The sequence below is a fragment of the Hypomesus transpacificus genome, unplaced genomic scaffold (genome assembly GCF_021917145.1).
Source record: "Hypomesus transpacificus isolate Combined female unplaced genomic scaffold, fHypTra1 scaffold_101, whole genome shotgun sequence".
Classification (NCBI taxonomy): domain Eukaryota; kingdom Metazoa; phylum Chordata; class Actinopteri; order Osmeriformes; family Osmeridae; genus Hypomesus; species Hypomesus transpacificus.
In genome coordinates this window covers 593,261-612,765 of record NW_025813696.1, presented here as the reverse complement: position 1 = coordinate 612,765, position 19,505 = coordinate 593,261, and the positions used below count along the sequence as shown (strand labels likewise).

At 48.9% G+C, this 19,505-nt stretch overlaps 2 protein-coding genes and 2 non-coding genes across 6 annotated transcripts; 1 reads left to right on the top strand and 3 right to left on the bottom strand.

Annotated features, from left to right (window-relative positions):
• Nucleotides 1–96: 96 nt before the first annotated feature.
• tex10 (testis expressed 10) lies at nucleotides 97–11,438 on the bottom strand. 3 transcript variants are annotated; one of them, XM_047050164.1, is made up of 17 exons: nucleotides 11,344–11,438; nucleotides 10,620–10,817; nucleotides 10,272–10,459; nucleotides 9,792–10,133; nucleotides 9,435–9,650; nucleotides 9,071–9,317; nucleotides 8,878–8,990; nucleotides 8,512–8,759; nucleotides 8,250–8,385; nucleotides 7,998–8,167; nucleotides 6,607–6,784; nucleotides 5,570–5,658; nucleotides 4,925–5,058; nucleotides 1,460–1,540; nucleotides 1,184–1,368; nucleotides 777–987; nucleotides 97–483 (listed from the first exon to the last, which is right to left on the bottom strand). In XM_047050164.1, exons 2-17 carry the CDS (start codon nucleotides 10,800–10,802, stop codon nucleotides 373–375), a joined length of 2,832 nt encoding a protein of 943 aa, XP_046906120.1. In that variant the 5' UTR covers nucleotides 10,803–10,817; nucleotides 11,344–11,438; the 3' UTR covers nucleotides 97–372. The 3 variants fall into 3 exon arrangements, with proteins under 3 accessions (XP_046906120.1, XP_046906119.1, XP_046906121.1); XM_047050163.1 differs by lacking the exon at nucleotides 11,344–11,438 and adding an exon at nucleotides 11,140–11,249; XM_047050165.1 differs by lacking the exon at nucleotides 11,344–11,438 and adding an exon at nucleotides 10,996–11,133.
• On the bottom strand, nucleotides 3,009–3,081 carry trnat-ugu. The gene has a single exon. It is a non-coding gene; the product is annotated as a tRNA-Thr (tRNA).
• On the bottom strand, nucleotides 3,524–3,596 carry trnat-ugu. Its single transcript has one exon. It is a non-coding gene; the product is annotated as a tRNA-Thr (tRNA).
• Nucleotides 11,439–11,688: 250 nt separating the features above from the next.
• On the top strand, nucleotides 11,689–18,465 carry si:ch211-197h24.6. The gene is made up of 12 exons (XM_047050205.1): nucleotides 11,689–11,801; nucleotides 12,044–12,119; nucleotides 13,125–13,155; nucleotides 14,323–14,403; nucleotides 14,484–14,623; nucleotides 14,726–14,851; nucleotides 15,520–15,565; nucleotides 15,671–15,736; nucleotides 16,430–16,830; nucleotides 16,927–17,031; nucleotides 17,305–17,422; nucleotides 18,014–18,465. Exons 2-12 carry the CDS (start codon nucleotides 12,045–12,047, stop codon nucleotides 18,055–18,057), a joined length of 1,233 nt encoding a protein of 410 aa, XP_046906161.1. The 5' UTR covers nucleotides 11,689–11,801; nucleotide 12,044; the 3' UTR covers nucleotides 18,058–18,465.
• Nucleotides 18,466–19,505: the final 1,040 nt, after the last annotated feature.

Genomic DNA, 19,505 nt, shown 5'->3' with positions numbered 1-19,505 from the left:
CTATCTGAGGGGTGTGGCCTGTGTCTGAGGGGTGTGGCCTGTCTGTCTGAGGGGTGTGGCCTGTCTGTCTGAGGGGTGTGGCCTGTCTGTCTGAGGGGTGTGGCCTGTCTGTCTGAGGGGTGTGGCCTGTCTGTCTGAGGGGTGTGGCCTGTCTGTCTGAGGGGTGTGGCCTGTGTCTGTGAGGAGCACAGGCCAGAGATCGATTTCTGGGAATTCACAAAAAAATCTAACATACAAATGTAATGTACAGAGCCCACGAGCATCTTTAGCCCATATGGCCAAGAAGCATGTCTGCTCTATTCAATGTGGTCCTGTGTTGAAATTCTGGAGAGGCCTGCAAGGGGATGAAGGCTCCAGGTGTGATGGGTGTGGTCAGTAGATTTCTCGAAGACCCAGGTTGCCATGGTGACTGGCCATGGTGACACTGTAGCAGTACATCAGGTCTGTCAACCACTGCTGCCTTGCCTCGCCACGGCAGTACCTCTACAACACACAGAACACACACGCAGTCAGAACACACACGCAGTCAGAACACACACGCAGTCAGAACACAGTCAGAACACACACGCAGTCAGAACACACACGCAGTCAGAACACAGTCAGAACACACACGCAGTCAGAACACAGTCAGAACAACCTGAAAGCCATGTGACAAACCGTGTAACCTCACTGTTAATGTGACAGACTCACTGTGTCTATTAGAGACACTGGAGAGAGCGAGATAGAGAAACAGAGAGAGAGACAGAGAGTGTGACAGAGAGAGAGAGGCTGTTCACCATCAGTTCCTGCAGGACGTGTTGCAGCGGCGCAACGTTGGCCAGCAGGTGGCTGCGCATGGGCGCATGCTGCAGCAGGAGAGTCAGGATGTGGCCCAGCTGAGGGAGCTCCTCCTCACACAGGTCAGCCGGCCGCAGAGACTGCAGCAGCATGCGCAGCAGCCTGGGAACACTGCTCAGAGCACACACACACGCATCCAACACTGCCTCCCTGGGGAGAGTGAGGCAGACACTGGAGTTATACACACACACATATATATACACAAACACACACACACACACACACACACTAGAAGCACGCACTCGGCCCTGAACTAGATCAAAGCAGATTGATCTCCATTATCTAAATAATTGTGGATATTCTGTTTGTCTAGGAGCATGAGACTGAGCGAAACACACACACAGACCTCTTGTGGTTGCTGTGTGAGTGTGGGTCGTGCTGCAGGGAAGAGAGCAGGGCCAGTAGGCTGAGGCAGCAGAGCGACAGGAAGCGCAGCAGGGCCTCGCTGGGCAGGACAGAGGGCTCCAGCAGGCGTGCCATGGCTCTCAGCAGCCCTGCAGCCATGCTGTCTGGAACCACCTGCAGCTTGGTCTGCAGCAGGGGAGGGGGAGAAGGACAGGGTTAGGAAGCTGGATGGAACCCTCCGGGTCCACGCGTTCAGGTGGGAGGACCAAACTCTCACCAGGTGTTTGCAAATGCCATTCTGCAGCACATCAAAACACTGGGACCTCGACCCTGATGTCTCCAGGCAGCGGCACACTTCCTGTGGACAAAGACAGACACATACATCACTTCCTGTGGCTCCAATTACACATTTAATAATAGTTTCTTTCTGAGCCCCTGAGGCCAGACAGGCTGATACATGGACAATTAGACCTTTTTTCTTTTTTACAATGTTTCATGAGCCTACAAATAATAAGGAAGTGAGTGAGCACGTGTGTAAGTGGGGTGAAATCTAATAGCAGTAACGACATTACAGGGAACATGAGAGGCACGCACACATCACTCTCTCTGCCCCAACCAGCCACTCATCAGGCTAACCACATTACCTTCACACTCTGGGACAATGTTAAAGGCATAGTTCACAGTCTGGGACAATGTTAAAGGCATAGTTCACAGTCTGGGACAATGTTAAAGGAATAGTTCACACGTGTTCTATTATTTTCTGGATTTGAAATATGGATGGTATATAGATTAATAAAATATAAATCACTGGTTTTAAAAGAGGCAATAATTAGGCTCATACTAAAATTGGGCAATTGGGCCAGGTCTACACAAACACATGCCCCATCTACACACATGCCCCATCTACACACATGCCCCATCTACATACATGCCCCATCTACAGTACACACATGAACCATTGTCATCCTTTTCTGCCCATCTCTCTCACACACTCATTTTCCATCAGGCTATTCGTCACCTGGACAAACACACCTGGACACCAGTTTATGTGACCAACTTCTTTGGTACTTGCTGTATCTAATGACCTTGAGATGTCCTGTTGCATTGCAGGGGTCAGTGTAGTGCAGGGATTCCCAAAGTGTGGTGCGCGAGAGGAAAAATGTAATGGTGGTCTAATGGTGTACTCATTCATATTAATTATGATATGGCAACGACAGTACGAGCGTTCTGATTGGCTAATGGGTAGTCATGCCAGCCGCATACTGCTCTCCTCGCCGGTCTGATATGGATCTGTATTGCCCTCTGACATCATCTTCCAAATGAGCGATATTGATAGACATACACAGCCATGAGGAAATTCAGAAGCAGCGAAAATGTGTTATTGAAAGTGATGATGAAGACTAGAAACTACAGTTTGAATCACTTGTGTTACTTTACTGTAAATTATAATACTGGTAGATGAAATCAAGCATTCTGATGCTTGATTTTTGATTCTGACTTTGTTGCAGTGTTTCAGGGCGTTTTCACACCTGTAGTTCGTTTACTTTGTTCCGATTCAGGGATTAATATGATAAAATGTTGCAGTTGCCCCTTTGTTCGGTTTGTGTTTACAATGCAACATTTAACAGCGGACTAAATCTTATAAACAAGCTCCACACGCAAGCAAACTGTTCTCTCATTGGTCCGATTTTAATGGGGCTATAAATAGGCTCTGTTGCTTTCTTTTTAAGGTGTGGGGGAGTGGGGGGTGCGTGAACCCGGTCGGGATGTCAAAGGGGTCGTGGCCTAAAAAGTTTGGGAACCGCTGGTCTAGTGGTAAAACAAACAGGCCCCAACGAGACTCGAACTCGTGACCCCTGGTTTACAAGACCAGTGCTCTAACCACTGAGCTATGGAGCCGCACGTGAACAAACACCCGTCAACATCTTTTATAAAGAGGCACACCTATCACACACTCAGGCATGTCAAACCAGACTAGACTGACAGGTTAGAACATAATGACTAAAGAGACATACTGCCTTTAAGTACTGGATGGATACTGCAGTATTAAAGAAGGATCTGCTCTGACCAGGTGAAACTGAGAGCAGCCTCATCCGATCATCCACTCTGAGACAAAGGTATAGAACCCTTGTATGTTCTTCCCTAGAAAGGTGTCTTTCGAAGAGGGGAAACATCTGTAGATTTCAGGGGGTAGGCAGATTGGTATCTACTACTAAAGGTTGTCAGGTTGTTACCTGTCTCCAATCTAAAGGTTGTCAGGTTGTTACCTGTCTCCAATCTTTACACATGTTGGTTGGAAGGTAAAAATCCACCCGTTGGGAGTGATTAAAATGCAATAGTAAGGCCCCAACGAGATTTGAACTCGTGACCCCTGGTTCACAAGACCAGTGCTCTAACCACTGAGCTATGGAGCCTCAGATGTCAGAGTATTTATCAATCGCACTACTTAAAGTCACGCCCATATGGTAAACCTAACTAGACAGACCGGTTAGCGCAGTACGTCTCAGCACACAAACGTATCGTATCCAAAACGTACTTGAAGGTTGTTACACCTCACACAACTTGCTCTCCAGGAAAATGTCACTTCATGCTTCTTTATGGTCTTTATGAAAACACACCAGTCCATCCACCATCACACACACACACACCAAGTAGAAGAGTCCAAGCTAGACAGAGGGCAATCACACTAACTTTCACAACTGAGAAACGATACTCAACTTTTCCTCATTAATTTCAAATCAAAATTCTCATTAGCATCTATCAAATGTAGCTGTGTGTGTTCTCTCCATCACTGTGACAGCCCCAAGACCTGTGCACCTGTTGGCATTCTCACTGCCCTGAAAAAACAATCCCATCTCATTAGTAGAATCAGAGCTGACGAGGTCCGTCCCTCAATACCGCCCCCCCCCCCCCCGCCCCTCTCCTCTAGTCTGGGATTGACTCAGACAGAGAGATGAGAGAGGCACGATCTGAGACCTTAATTGAGGAGCAGAATTAGTGATTATTCCCTCCCCCCCCCCCCCCCCCCCCCCCCCCAACACACACACACACACACTTCTAGCCCTGGGCCACGGCTGCGTTAAAGGTAATTTTCGAACAGAAATGTCACACTCCCGTTATGCCAGGGGCTCTCATTAGCATTTCTCAGTTTCCTCCTTCCCCGATAAGCACACATCTCCAACCTGCGCAACGCGATAAAGAGTCCCCACTCAGCCTGAGAGGCAGGATAAAGCTTCCCTCTCTGAGAGGGAGGGAGACAGACCAGGGGGAGAGAGAGACCAGGGAGGGAGACAGACCAGGGGGAGAGAGAGACCAGGGGGAGAGAGAGACCAGGGGGAGAGACCAGGGAGGGAGACAGACCAGGGGGAGAGAGAGACCAGGGGGAGAGAGAGACCAGGGGGAGAGAGAGACCAGGGGGAGAGAGAGACCAGGGGGAGAGAGAGACCAGGGGGAGAGAGAGACCAGGGGGAACTGACACACCAGAGCTCGGCCTGGAATACCAACACCTTCATCTGCAGGGTTACTAACCCTAACCCATCTGCAGGGTTACTAACCCTAACCCATCTGCAGGTAGATACCCCTCCATGACTCCCTGCTCTCATATGATACTACCCCCTCCACACATCATCCCTTCCTCCACATTACACTTCTCCCAGGCCCAGCTGGGCCACCAACACAAGGCCTGGTCCTATAAGGGTTTAGGTGTGTGTGTTCGCGTGCAGGGGGCAGTTCAGTCACTTACCTCTACAACGTCCCAGTGGTGTGTGAACTGCTCCAGGGGTGTGTGATACAGGCTGAGGGGGGACAAGGGGGAGGGCGGGAGGACACTCCCATCGCCCGCTTCCTGTAGTGTAGTTAGCTCATCAGACGAGAAGCCTGAGAGAGACATACATACATACAGTTGGGAACAGGAAGGACTGAGTTCATGAGCAGGGTAACAGGACACAGGAAGGACTGAGTTCATGAGCAGGGTAACAGGACACAGGGAGGACTGTGTTGATGAGCAGGGTAACAGGATACAGGGAGGACTGTGTTGATGAGCAGGGTTACAGGACACAGGGAGGACTGTGTTGATGAGCAGGGTTACAGGACACAGGGAGGACTGTGTTGATGAGCAGGGTTACAGGACACAGGGAGGACTGTGTTGATGAGCAGGGTTACAGGACACAGGGAGGACTGTTGAGCAGGGTAACAGGACACAGGGAGGACTGTGTTGATGAGCAGGGTTACAGGACACAGGGAGGACTGTTGATGAGCAGGGTAACAGGACACAGGGAGGACTGTGTTGATGAGCAGGGTAACAGGACACAGGGAGGACTGTGTTGATGAGCAGGGTAACAGGACACAGGGAGGCTGGGGCTGACGTACACAGGAACGTGCACCTGACCTGTGAGAGTGGAGAACAGGAAGCTGATGTAGTCCACATCTCGCAGGGCCACGTCCTGGCTCCCTACAGACCAGCCCCTCAGAGAAGACCTGGAACACACACACATTATTAGTATAGTATTAGTATTAGTTACATTATTACACACACGTTATTCTACTTTGACCATTCAAATAAAAGGACATATTGTCATCGTCAGGACACATTCTGAAAGGGCTGTTGTGTGTGTGTGTGTGTGTGTGTGTGTGTGTGTGTGTGTGTGTTCCATAAGTCATACAGACACGTGCAGACAGAAAGATATTGCCAACTTTCTGTGACGACAACTACATTCCACATCCCAAAGAGCTCTTTGTGCTCTTCATCCTCACACACATACACACCCCGACTTTCTCACCCCTGCCCATCTTGCCAGGTTAGTGAAGCCCTGCCCCAGTAACGTCAAGGTAACAAGCTCAACCACACGGCAACAGCAGTGATGCAGGCAATGACATCACAGCCATGCACCAGGGCCCAGAGCATGGCCCAGAAGACTTATCTAAAAGAGCGGGCATGACTTCTCTGCAAACAGCAGACTAGGCCTGATCAGGACACAGAATAGCACTTTCTAAAGCTGTTAACAAGGGCTCTGGATCTGGTCTCAAAAGGAGCATCAGTGCCTACCAGAGGATGTGAAGATCACAGCTCTTCAATTCATCGTGTGTGTGTACTTGCGTGTGTGTGTGCATGCATGTGTGTATTAACGTACACATGTGACTCAGTGACAGCTACAGATCTAGGGTTAGGGTTAGATCTAGGGTTAGGGTTAGATCTAGGGTTAGATCTAGGCGCATGATCCTAGCTGTGTCTTTAGGGGCTGAATAGGGTTATTCCATTTAGAGCAAAACCAACTGCCGACTGACACACACACACAGACACACACACACACACAGACACACACACACACAGACACACACAGACACACACACACACAGACACACACACACACAGACACACACACAGACACAGATCACACACAGACACACACACTCTGTTGTTCTGACCTGAAGTGAATGATGCGGATGAGCGACGCGGCCAGCCCTGCTGAGATGCGCCCGGCGGTGCAGCAGCGACTCAGATTGGCCATTAGAGACTGTGACATCACAGGGAGGAAATAGAGCAGCTGCACCAATCGCTGCTGAGACTCTGCCGGCAACAACACCACACTACCCTCCTGAGGATCTACACACACACGCCGTATAGGGGGGGAAAGGTTATGACGATTCCAAGCCCTGACTGACAGGGGCCCCATGAAAAACAAATAGAAATGATCAACTTTTGTTTGTTTTTTCATAGGGCCAAGAATTCCTAGCGGCGGCCCTGCACACACTATTAGCATAGAGGAAAGACCCCCCCCTTACAGTCCCATGCATAGCACAACACTGCCCTCCTGGGGAATCAAAGAGGAACTACAACTATTGTAAGGAGTGGGAAAACAGAAAGCGTTCATGAGTGGTGAGTCACGCCCTAGACAGTCACAGATAGACAGTCACAGATAGAGACAGACACAGATAGAGACAGACACAGACAGACAGACATATCCGCTTTAGTGACGGGACAGTTAATCCTGAGGCTGACTGTGTGCATATTATGGAGCGTGTGCATGTTCTGGTGTGTGTGTGTGTGTTACGGTGTGTGTGTTACGGTGTGTGTGTGTGTGTGTTACGGTGTGTGTGTTACGGTGTGTGTGTGTGTTACGGTGTGTGTGTGTGTGTTACGGTGTGTGTGCGTGTGTTATGGTGAGTGTGTGTGTGTTACGGTGGTCTCTGACGCATGCTGCTTATGTCACCGACATTTCAGACAAAAGGAGTCTTGTGAGGGTGAATTGCTCTGTGGCAGCCTCCCCCTCCCCCCTCCCCTCCCCCCCTGGTCTCTATGCTACACACAACCAAACTCAGCTGTCTGACTCGTCCTGTTCTGGACTAGGAGCTGTACTGCCCCCTTGAGGATGATCCTGATCAGTGACATCATGTTGTGAAACACCAAATTCACATATGAATGAATATATATTTCAATGTAGTCTATCAAATTCGAGCCAAAAAATGTTGATCTTAAATTCAGATTGCAACATCCGGGACACCAAGGATAGCTAGAGCAATGGAGCAATAGAGAAGAGAAAACGCATTCTATTTTTTTAGACTTGAATTTGAGCAACCTGAATTTTGTTTTACATTGAAATATATTCATATGAGAATTCGGTGTTGTTTAAATTTCAATATTAAGTATTCAATGCCTTTTAAAATTCAAAACATTGAATTGAATATATCTTCCATAAGTGTCACAACAACTGACTCACTCCACTGCTGTGCAAGGTCACACAAGTATTAATACACTGGTAGTAATTGTGTGATTTACTTATTATTTCATCAGTTTCAACTGACGTGTGTGCCTGTACCGTAGAGCTGGAGGGCGTTAGCCTGCAGGCTGTTCAGCAGGTCCTTGTTGCCCCGCGAGGCTGCAGCCTGGATGGACAGCAGGAGCCAGGAGGACAGGGCAGGGTTACGGGGGCCCAGCTGGGACAGCTGCACAGGCAGAGCAGCCAACCACCGAGACAGCACGCGACTCCTACACACACACAGGCTGGGCTACACAACTCACTCAGATGGAAAGCAAACATCAGTACCTGTGTTGTGTTCCAGGCAACTACCTGGCGATGTGTGTGTGTGTGTGCTCCTGCAGGTACAGCCTGCTGTAGAAGGACAGCAGCAGGGAGCGGGTCTGCAGGCTCAGGTTTCTCAGCTTGTACTGAACACACACAGCCTGCAACAAGTCCTCAGTTACAGCTACACACACACACACACACACACACACACACACACACACACACACACACACACACAGTTAAAAACTGAAAGAATGAGTGTAATGAGGCTTCCCATGTTTGAAGGGTCCTCCCCACGCTTCCTCACCCCGACTCCTCTGTGTGAGCACCATCTTCCACACTGTGTCCAGCAGAGTGTGCAGGTGTCTGTTGCCCAGCTTGACGCCGCTGGACAGAGTCTCTCTTACAAACGTCTTCAGGGGCATCAGCCAATCAGCGTCGGGCTCCTGTCCTGGCCCCTCCCTCTGGCTGAGGGACACCATGACCTGACACAGGGCCACGTTAAGGGCCAGGGGCTCAACCGTCTGTCCAGGGGCCGCTGCCATCTGCTTGGTCCTGACCAAGCAACAAACATGTTACTAACACGACTCCTTTCCTCACAAGTGTAACTGCTGGTTCAGAGGGTGAAGCCATCGTACAGCAACCCCCACAGGATGGATCTGGCTGGCCTCACCTTTTGGCGTCCGCCTTCCTCCGGGGTTTAGGTGTGTCCAGGGCGCCGTAGGGGAAGTTCTTCATAAAGTGCTGCTTAAAATCAGCCAGGTACTCACTACGGAACCAAGCATCCTATGACACAAAAACACAACTATTGTCACTCACAAACCGCACGTCCGATCTGTGTGTGTGTGTGTGTGTGTGTGTCTCACCAGGGTGTCCTGGTGCTCCTTTTGCGGTGCCAGCCTCCTGACCAGCTGCAGGATGGAGAGGACTTGGAACATCAGAGCCATGGAGTCTGGGGTGAGAAGGTGAGCACTGTCAGTCTGGGCCCGCTCACTGGCGCTGGCTTCTACCCACACTTCCAGCAGCAGGGGTACCAGCGTGGCAGCAAAGCCCAGCACAGCCTCAGCTGAGTCCAGACCCTCACCCACTCCAGACCCTGGTTCAACCTCGGGCCTGTATAGGGAACAAAAGAATAGAAAAGGAGAAAACGTTAGAAAAAGGAGTGTTTTAGCAGTCCTCCCTCAGAGGGCACATTCCTGGATCTCTCCAGAGTGGTGGTGCTGTGTTCACCTGAGTCTGAAGGTGGAGTGTGGAGTGGGTTTGGCCCCTGAGTGTTCAAACAGCTGAACCCCGACCCTGCTGTAGGTGAGCTCCTCCCAGGTGAGTTCTAGGGCTGTGCTCACCCCTCCCTCTCCTCTGGACAGAAACACTCCATCACCTGGGACTCGAACCCCCTCTTCCTCTGCTGGCCTCTCCTCCACCACCGCCTGGAGGAACAGCCCAAGCCTGTCACACACACACACACACACACACACACACACACACACACACACACACACACACAACAACAACCAAATCAGTCAGACACTTTTCTCATTCCTGCCATCTGCTGCAGGTGGAGGTCTGAGAGGGTCCACCTGTCCTCACCTGAGGAGAACCGTCAGTCTCCACTGCTGGCCAGTCACAGCCCTGCTAGGGTTGACTGACAGTGCCCAGCTCCTCCCAATGGTCTCCTGGGTCCTGGCCCCTCCCACCGCACTGGCCCCTCCCACCACGCGTCTGTGTGAGATGAGCTCCAGGAAGTTGGTGAGCAGCAGGGCGGGGCGCGCGGCCAGCAGGCCGGGGTAGTGATCCAGCAGCACGTCCAGGACGGCCAGGGCGTCCTTCTGGATGCCTGCCTCGATGTGTGTCATGGCACAGGACAGGTGGGCGCTGAGCAGGGGGAAGAAGGGAGCCGCACGGTCGGCAGGAACACACTGAGCCACAAACCTGCTCAGACAACACAGACGCTTACTCATTCAGGGTTGTCCAGGATTCCTATCTGATTGTCTCAGAGGAAGAGAAAATATACTTATTTTCAACAACAAAAAAAACTAGTAACTAGAACCATGGCTGGAGAGGTGTGACCTGAGCAGGCGTGTGGCGGCCGCCCGTACGTTGGGGTCCTTGTCTGTGAACACGGCAGCCACCTCGGACAGCAGGCGGGAGAGGTGCTGCTCCAGCACAGAGGGGTGGAGAGTCAGAAGCTCCTTTAGGCCCAACAGGGCTGTCTGCTTCACAATGCTGCTGTAGTGGTGCAGCTGGGACAGCAGATCCTGGAGGAGGGGAAGGGATGATGGGAAGGAAGGAAGGAAGGAAGGAAGGAAGGAAGGAAGGAAGGAAGGAAGGAAGGAAGGAAGGAAGGAAGGAAGGAAGGAAGGATGGTTACGCTCAGATTCCCAGCTTCAGAACTTTGTGCAGGTGTGCTGTTTGTACCTTGATGCTGAGTTGTCTGTGTGTAGTAGGTCCACTTGCATCTTTCTTGAGCTGCTCTGTCAGGTGGATTCCCTTGGTGCGGAAGTTCACGCTGGTGGCGTTGTCTGCTTTGGGTTTGAGCTTTCCCACTTTGAGTTTGACCTTCTGGAAGTCATCCTGCCTCTTCTTCTTGCTTTTAGTCATCGCTGAAGGCTTAGTCTGTCAGAGGAGCCAGGCAGAAGATTAACGAAGAGAATTGAGCCTACAGACTACAGGTGCTGACTTAACACTGATAAACTTTGTATGCAGGTGTGCAAATGGACACCTGGAAGAATCCAACTAAGTGTAGCTCGCGAGCTAAGAATAAAGGGCAGGACCGAGAAAAAGTCACGTTTACGTTTTAACGTTTATCATCACATCGCTTTGTTTCTGCAGGCCACATTACCCGTTGTCAGCAGTATCACTTTTTGGAACACGGAATTTAACCACAAAACAATAACCAACATTGCAACTGGTCCATAACGATACAAACAAAACTCACGTGAAATTAAACAAGCATGTGCGGCGCGTGCAGCAGTACAACATAAAAACCAAGCTCGTGTTGATTTTAGAGCCTTAGGTCCTTATCCTCGGTACATTCGTTTTGACTCATTTTGTGGTAGGAATCGCTTTAACCGGCAAAACGGTTTCATTAGAATATAATAATTAGATTGCAGACTTTAAAGGACACAGACACGTTTCATACCTTTCCAATCACAGGTTATGTGTATTTTGTTCAACACACCTCCAAGTGGTGGACCTGGCTGACCACTTGTGAAACAGACGCAATCTAGGTGCACCGCCAGACGGCCCTGTAAAGAAAAAGAATGACAACAATGACGGACAACTGACTGTCTTACGATTTGCCAGTTTTTCTATATTTAAGCAAATATATTTTCAGTGTACGGAATGAACGGATGCGTCGATACAGTAAATCTCAATTATAATAAATTTTATTCTGACGAGTTCAAATATAGAAGTTAATCTGTATTTAATAACGTTTATCGTGCAGGCAAATGGAGCCGACAGCATAAGGTCTGTCGACATCAGAAGCGCGACGCACTAGTGGTGGCTTGAGTTCATGCAGTGTTAGCGGCGTGACCCCGAAGATTTAGTTGTGTTTTTGTCTTATTATTACTTGAAGCTAATCGACTTACAATTAAGGTAAGGTAAATTATCATACGTACAATACATATACAGATAACTAAGTGATATACGGTAAGTTTAATTCAATGTTTTGTGTTCTTAAGCAGAGTCGGCTGATAAATCCGTCACAGCTAATAGCTAGATAGTCTAACTAGGTTAGAAGTCGAGGCCTACGCCTGTTTAAGACCGAGAAATGGTTGCCCACCATTGCTCACATACATTGTTATGAAACCGTAGCAAGCAGTGTTATATTCCCGCAGAATGGAAGGAAACGCAAATACACCATCTGGACCGCCAGCTCAGAAGAGGTTTAAAATGGCTAACGGAGGCGCAAAGGTAAAATGTGCCCAATCCAATTCGTGTCTGTTCTATTTTACTGGCTTCATCGGCGATTATTTCATACAGTTTGTCTCCCGTTTGATCAACATTTATTTCAGTATGCGTAAATACTATCAACGTTACCCCTCATATTGTCCTATGTAATGGACAGAAATGAGGCCTGAATATTGAACTAATGCATATGCCCCAGTGCCAATCTTACCCATAACTAGAGCACCACCAAATCAATGGGGTGTAGTATCTCCCGGTCAGCTTCTGGGGTTGAGGCTGCAAAGACTGATGCAGACAGGAGCCTGCTCATGGAAACACCTCAGTCTGTTGTACTGGGCCTGAAGCAAGGCCTGAGGAACAGTAGTGATCCAGGGACGCCCCGGAGCAGAGGGGCTGTGGTACTGGGCCTGGATTTGTCCTGAGAGTGCTCAACTTTAGTACGGCGGTAAAGAGGCTGGTAGAACCAGTATGAGCTCTTAATCCTCTGACCTCTGACCTGCTTCTGATGCTCAGGACAGGTTCAGGGAACCTGGTTCAGTGGTGTGCCTAGCGCTGGATAGCTGCTAACTTCTGTTGGAAGTAAGACGTTTTCAAGCAACGGAAGGCAACCAACTGCTTTTGCGGAGTTTGTCTCACCCAATGAGGCTTGTGTTTAGCCTAGCTTGGAGTTTTCCAGCACATTTGAGATGTGCTAAGCTCAAAAAAGATTCATGTGGATCCAGAGGTTATTCTTTCCTTGCAAGAAGGCTGCACAAGGTTGTCCTCATCCAACCTCTGCTGTCATTATAGAAACCTGACCAGAAGCCCAGATGATCAATTTGAATGTTTATGAATAAAAGCAGACATTGATCTCATTGATGCTCTCACAAGGAGTACAGTGGAGGATGAGCTGAAAGAATTGTCTCCTTCAAGGATGGGATGTGGACTTCACCCCTCCTCTGTTGCCTCTTCTATCACTAATGCCTGTCTGTGTCTCTCTCCCCTATTTGGGTTTATTCCCTCCATTGACAGAGAAGGCAGCCGCAGTATTCTGCAGACATAGGTAAGTCCCGCCTCCACACAGTTCCGCTGCCAATGATGGGAGCTGAGAACTCCTTCCCTTTGCCTCATCGCTGGCTTCTGATTGGGTGTGAGGCATGTCTATGACTTGCACAGTTGAGTCTCTGATTTCAGACCAGTCCCCTTCATAGCTTTAGGCTGTGGGGCTGACCAGTGATGGTTACTGGTCAGATTTCCTTCGGAGATCTCATTTCTGTATGAGCTTTTGTAAATCCAGAAACGTGAATTTAGTAGGTTCCCAACTACAAACTGAACAACTTTAGGAACACCAATCCTTCCTCAGAGAAACCTCTTAACTGTCCACATTGGTATCACATGGACGTGTTCTGTTTTAGCTCTTGAGGAGCATATTGATATGTGACATAGAGAAGGGACTTTGTGTGGCTATCTGGTGTCAGGAAGTATTGGTGGACCTGGTCCTCTACCTGGGTGGTGGCTTAGAGGACGTACTGCATCACACACTAGTAGGATGTATTCCATTATAGGCTGAAGACACGCCCTCCCTGCCACAATCACCATGGTTTGCTCAAGGGTAGCTTGTATTGCAGTTTCCATTGGGAAGTAGGCCTTTCATTTAATAGCTACAAGACATAAAGATGCATGTAGCATCATGCTACCAGGATATCTGCCATGCACTGCTACCTGTGCACATTATGGCTGTCTTAATGAGCCTTTATTATCAGGGATAACCTTCCCACTTGACATCAGTCTCCTCCTGTGGCCTGCCTCGTCAGACTCCATGCAGGAGTTGCTCCTGTGAAGGAGCCGGCCGTAGAGCAGCGCCTGGTGGGACTCATGTGTCCTGTGGTGGAACTCCGCCTCCTCCTGCTGTCGGGAGGCTGAACACAGGGGGGGCTGTTTCTAATTGTTGTTCAGAGAATTAAATGCCTCCTAATCTTCACTACTGGCATTTTCGAACAGCCTTGCTTTGGCCTTTTTATCGTTACACTTTCAGTTAGGAGTTTAGGACTTCACTCATTGTGATGACAGAATCTCCCTTTAATGAATGTGGCTCGTCAGCCAATGGTTGTCAGGTGAAAGGTCATGGGGCCCTGTTGCCACACTGGGTCAGGGTCATGCTCCAGCTCCAAGCGGGATGTGCAGAACTGTGTGTTTGTGTTCTCTATTGACCTCCTTGTTCATGTTCCAGTGTTCACCTCTAAAGGAGGCACTATCCAGACTATCCCCTCTCTCACCAAACAGCTCAAAGGCATCACTGAGCCCATCATTGGTGAGCAAAGCAACCAACTCAAAAGGTGACCCCTGCTCCCGTCTCCCCGCACCAGCTCACTGGTCTTGTGTTGTCTGCAGGTCTCCAGTTCGTATGGGAGTATCGCAGCCCCAGCAAGGCTGTGCCTCCACACTACCAGTGCAAGCTCTGCCAGGTCACACGCCTGCAGAATGACATGCTGGCACACATCAAAGGCTGGAAACATGGCTTCAGATACATGGTGAGCATGATGATGGGGTTAGGGTTAGCATGATAGCCTTTTTTGTTGCGCTCCAGTAAGAGAATTGTGTGTGTGACTTGAGTGTGATGTTGCATGTTCTAGAAGCGGAACCACCCTGATAAGGTTCCGTATGAAGAGGAAGCGGCCGTGAAAGACCCTGGAGTGAGGAAGAGCATCAAAGACATGGCAGCAGAGGTGGAGAGGACTGAGGATAGAGGCCAGCTCCGAGTGAGTAGCAAACAGGACTGAGGATAGAGGCCAGCTCCGAGTGAGTAGCAAACGGGACTGAGGATAGAGGCCAGCTCCGAGTGAGTAGCAAACAGGACTGAGGATAGAGGCCAGCTCCGAGTGAGTAGCAAACAGGACTGAGGATAGAGGCCAGCTCCGAGTGAGTAGCAAACAGACCATCTTGGTGGGACTTTCCAAAATACTGGAACTTTTGTAGGTTTGACTGGATGTAGGAGAACAGCAAGCAGTGCAGGTAATGTTGGCATCAAATGATTCTTATTGTACATTGAGGGGACTAGTATGAGTAACCAGAGTACGTGTCTTGCATGTGGCACCTTCCTAGTCAGAGTAAGCAGGGGGTGCTAACATTTCTTGCTATGCATTTCTTGGCAAGACACTACAGCCCCCCCCCCCCTCCATGTAATTTCATGCAAGATCCATGGCTCCATTGCCAAGTGCAGCTCATTGTTGCGGCAAATACTACATTTATTTCTCACAAACCTCTCATCCAAACAACCTGACAGTGGACACTGCACGTGCTTGGGTCCTGAAAACCCCCCTGGGGACGTCCAACCGTGTCCAGTTCTCCACGCAGTCGAGCCACAGAGATTCCTACCTGTTAGGGTTAGATGGGGCATAATGTTGACTTAATCTCATCTCTTGTTTAGGTGATTCTAAAGGAACCCAGTGAGGTTGCTGCCTTCCAAGGACTGCGTAAGTCACTTTTTAAATGTATATTTTGAAAGTAAAAAGATAATTATTTGGGAACTAAGTATGTAAATAAATCTAACTTGGGCATAAATGATATCTTTGTCACAGGCTCAGCAATACCTAAGATGGCGGCTCCAGCAGGTCCAGGCATGGGACCACGAGGGCCCCCTCTAGGTAAGGGTTGTGAGCAGTGATTTGTGGAGATGGGGATAGCACAGTGGTTAGAGCTTTTGACTGTAGGGGGTTGCAGGTTCGAATCCTGCTCCTTACAGGGCTTTAGATAAAAGTATCTACTAGTGAATACTTGTATTATTGTGTGTGTGTGTGATGCTCTGATGAGCAGTACAGTAGGATGCTCTGGTGAGCACTACATTAGAATGCTCTGCGGAGCAGTACAGAAGGATGCTCTGGTGAGCGGTACATTAGGATGCTCTGGTGAGCGGTACAGTAGGATGCTCTGGTGAGCGGTACATTAGGATGCTCTGCTGAGCGGTACATTAGGATGCTCTGGTGAGCGGTACATTAGGATGCTCTGGTTAGCGGTACATTAGCTTGCTCTGGTGAGCGGTACATTAGGATGCTCTGGTGAGCGGTACATTAGGATGCTCTGGTGAGCGGTACAGTAGGATGCTCTGGTGAGCGGTACAGTAGGATGCTCTGGTGAGCGGTACATTAGGACGCTCTGGTGAGCGGTACATTAGGACGCTCTGGTGAGCAGTACAGTAGGATGCTCTGGTGAGCAGTACATTAGGATGCTCTGGTGATCGGTACAGTAGGATGCTCTGGTGAGCAGTACAGTAGGATGCTCTGGTGAGCGGTACAGTAGGATGCTCTTACATTGATGATCTCATTTTGTTCTCCTCACAGGTGGCAGGTTTCCTGAACCCCTCTACCCAGGGGACTTCCCACCCCAGGGAGGCCTCCTGCCTGACTACCCCATGGGAGGGCGTGGAGACTTGGGCATGGGAGGCTACCCTGACCCCCCTCTTATCCGCTCCACCCCAGGACAGGCCTTCTCAGCGGCCGACATGGGTCCCAGGCGTTTCCCAGATGACGGTCAGCGTGTTGGTGGAGGAGCAGATGGCTTTGGGCTGGGTTGCAGGAGAGAGGGGTTTGGGATGGGTGGGCTTCTGGGAGAAGCTCCTGGAAGGCGTTACCCAGAAGAGTTCAGGGGCGTTCAGTCAGGAAGTGACCCAGTGGACAGGCCAGGATTGATGGGCGCAGCCCCAGAGGGCAGCAACCTGCCCTCCACCCTGCTCAAATACCTGGTGGGGCCACGTCAGGACTACCAGAACTTAAATAACAAGAACGTTAAACGTGATTTATTTAATCGGAAGTGGTTGATTTCCTGTGTTTGTTTGCAGGATTCATTCCGGATCGAGAATGAGAGCGATGCTCAGATTGTGCTGAAGGTGACCCAGAAGCTGACAGATGTGTTAATGGAGTACAGACTCAGGAGCGTGTCCTCCGTACGTAACACACTGCCTCTGGGCATAACACTGCCTCACTCTGCCTCTGTATGTAACACACTGCCTTTGGGCATAACACTGCCTCACTCTGCCTCTGTATGTAACACACTGCCTCTGGGCATAACTCTGCCTCACTCTGGCTCTGTACCTTTCTCTTGTGTGGTTGAATAAATCTTGTTTAGAATTATAGATGCAAAATATTTATTTGATCCCATTTTGCTCATTGATTGTTTCATAAAATCCCTTTTGTGTGTGTGTGTGTGTGCGCATCAGGGGCCCAGTCTGACGAGGAGTTCACCCATGACCTCTATGGGAGGTTCCTTCTCCTCCTCCTCCAGGATGCCCAGCAGCAACGACCGCTTCTCAGCCAGCTTCTCTGGGAACACTTCAGGTACAGCACTTAGCCCCTCCCCCCTTCAGGTACAGCACTTAGCCCCTCCCCCCTTCAGGTACAGCACTTAGCCCCTCCCCCCTTCAGGTACAGCACTTAGCCCCTCCCCACTTCAGGTACAGCACTTAGCCCCTCCCCCCTTCAGGTACAGCACTTAGCCCCTCCCCCCTTCAGGTACAGCACTTATCCCCTCCCCCCTTCAGGTACAGCACTTAGCCCCTCCCCCCTTCAGGTACAGCACTTATCCCCTCCCCCCTTCAGGTACAGCACTTAGCCCCTCCCCCCTTCAGGTACAGCACTTATCCCCTCCCCCCTTCAGGTACAGCACTTAGCCCCTCCCCCCTTCAGGTACAGCACTTATCCCCTCCCCCCTTCAGGTACAGCACTTAGCCCCTCCCCCCTTCAGGTACAGCACTTAGCCCCTCCCCCCTTCAGGTACAGCACTTATCCCCTCCCCCCTTCAGGTACAGCACTTACCCCCTCCACACATCATATGGATCACGTTCACCAAACCTGACGACAATCCCCATCTACACTCCCCCAAGGTGTAGCTTCTTTAGAAGCTTAACATCTCTTCTCATTGTTCTACAGGTCCATCCAGGTACTCTGATGGTCCGTCTAGGTTCTACAACTGACATCACTTCCCTGGTGTGTCATCACTCCACCATGGGTGTGGAAAACTACAGCAGTCGACTCCCACATACACCCAGAGAGAAGAGGGGGGGCCAGTAAGAGGAGTTAAATGGGCCATCAATTTGAGCTTTGATTCCTTCTAAACACCATGATGTTGTAAAATTGTGTAATTACAAGTTAAAAGTAGATTTTAGTTAGTTTTATTTTTTTTGTAATGAAAAGGTTGGACCAAATCTGTAGCTCTGAGGTATTTTACTTTTTAACACTGTCAGTTTACATTGTTTTGACATTTTTAACTTGTGATCTGTAAAAGGTTGATGACTGTATGCAGAATGAAAAGATCCATGTTCAAAACTTTGTATAGAAACAGCTTTCTACTTAACTGGTCTCAATAAAAGTCTCAACTGTCAGGTGTTTGTCACTTCCTGTCATCCTCACTTCCTGTCATTCTCACTTCCTGTCATCCTTCCATACTTGAGTTTACTCTTCGAAGGCTCCTGATGTAGGGTGTCCCAGACCGTCTAACTCTAACCCTAACCCAGACGGTCTAACCCTAACTCAGTCCAGTAGTTACATGATGCTAACATACAACATGCTATATTTAGCCTATATAATAGCATATTTAATTTGGATATTTTGGTTCTATAACCAGTAAACTTTCATAACATGCCGCAAATATTGCCCAAAAATGTTTTTTATTTTTTACAACCTTCGGCGAGTAAACAAAACCTTAAATCATGGTCTGTTACCATCTTTTATTGAAATTTGTCTCAGCAAGTTAAGAAATAACTTAAATGAGTTGTATATTGTTGGAAAGCTTATTCTCTCAAGCATATGGCCAAACCATATATTACTATTACATTTTTTGTCATGGCAGTAAGGGGGGGAACACAGAGCGATAGAGAGAACCTGTTCTAACACTTCTAAATGTTTAACAGCGATTTTCTCTAGCACATGTCAAGCTAGACAACTCTTGGCTCAAAATAGTAAAGCTACACCATTTTACATACTGCTTTGTAATTGCAATATCTAGACATGTTCAGAGGGATTTTCATTTTCTTTTATGTCAATCTCATTTAATGTGGTGTTATATACCAAAAAAGAGGCGAAAGTGTTGTTTTTTAGCACTTGTCAAGTGCATTTCATTTACATTTACATTACATTTATTCATTTAGCAGACGCTTTTATCCAAAGCGACTTCCAAGAGAGAGCTTTACAAAGTGCATAGGTCACTGATAATAACAACATAGCCCCACAGCATTGCGGGTAGTCAAAAACAAGAAGTACATATTGTGAACAACCAAAAAAATAGTGCTAAAGGGAAGAAACCATAAGAGCATGTAGTTAAACAAGTTAAAATTACACAACATTAATCTTTAAGTGCAGGTCTACCTGTAGGAAAGCAATAAAAATAGGATTAACTAAAATAGAATACAACAGTTTAAATCAG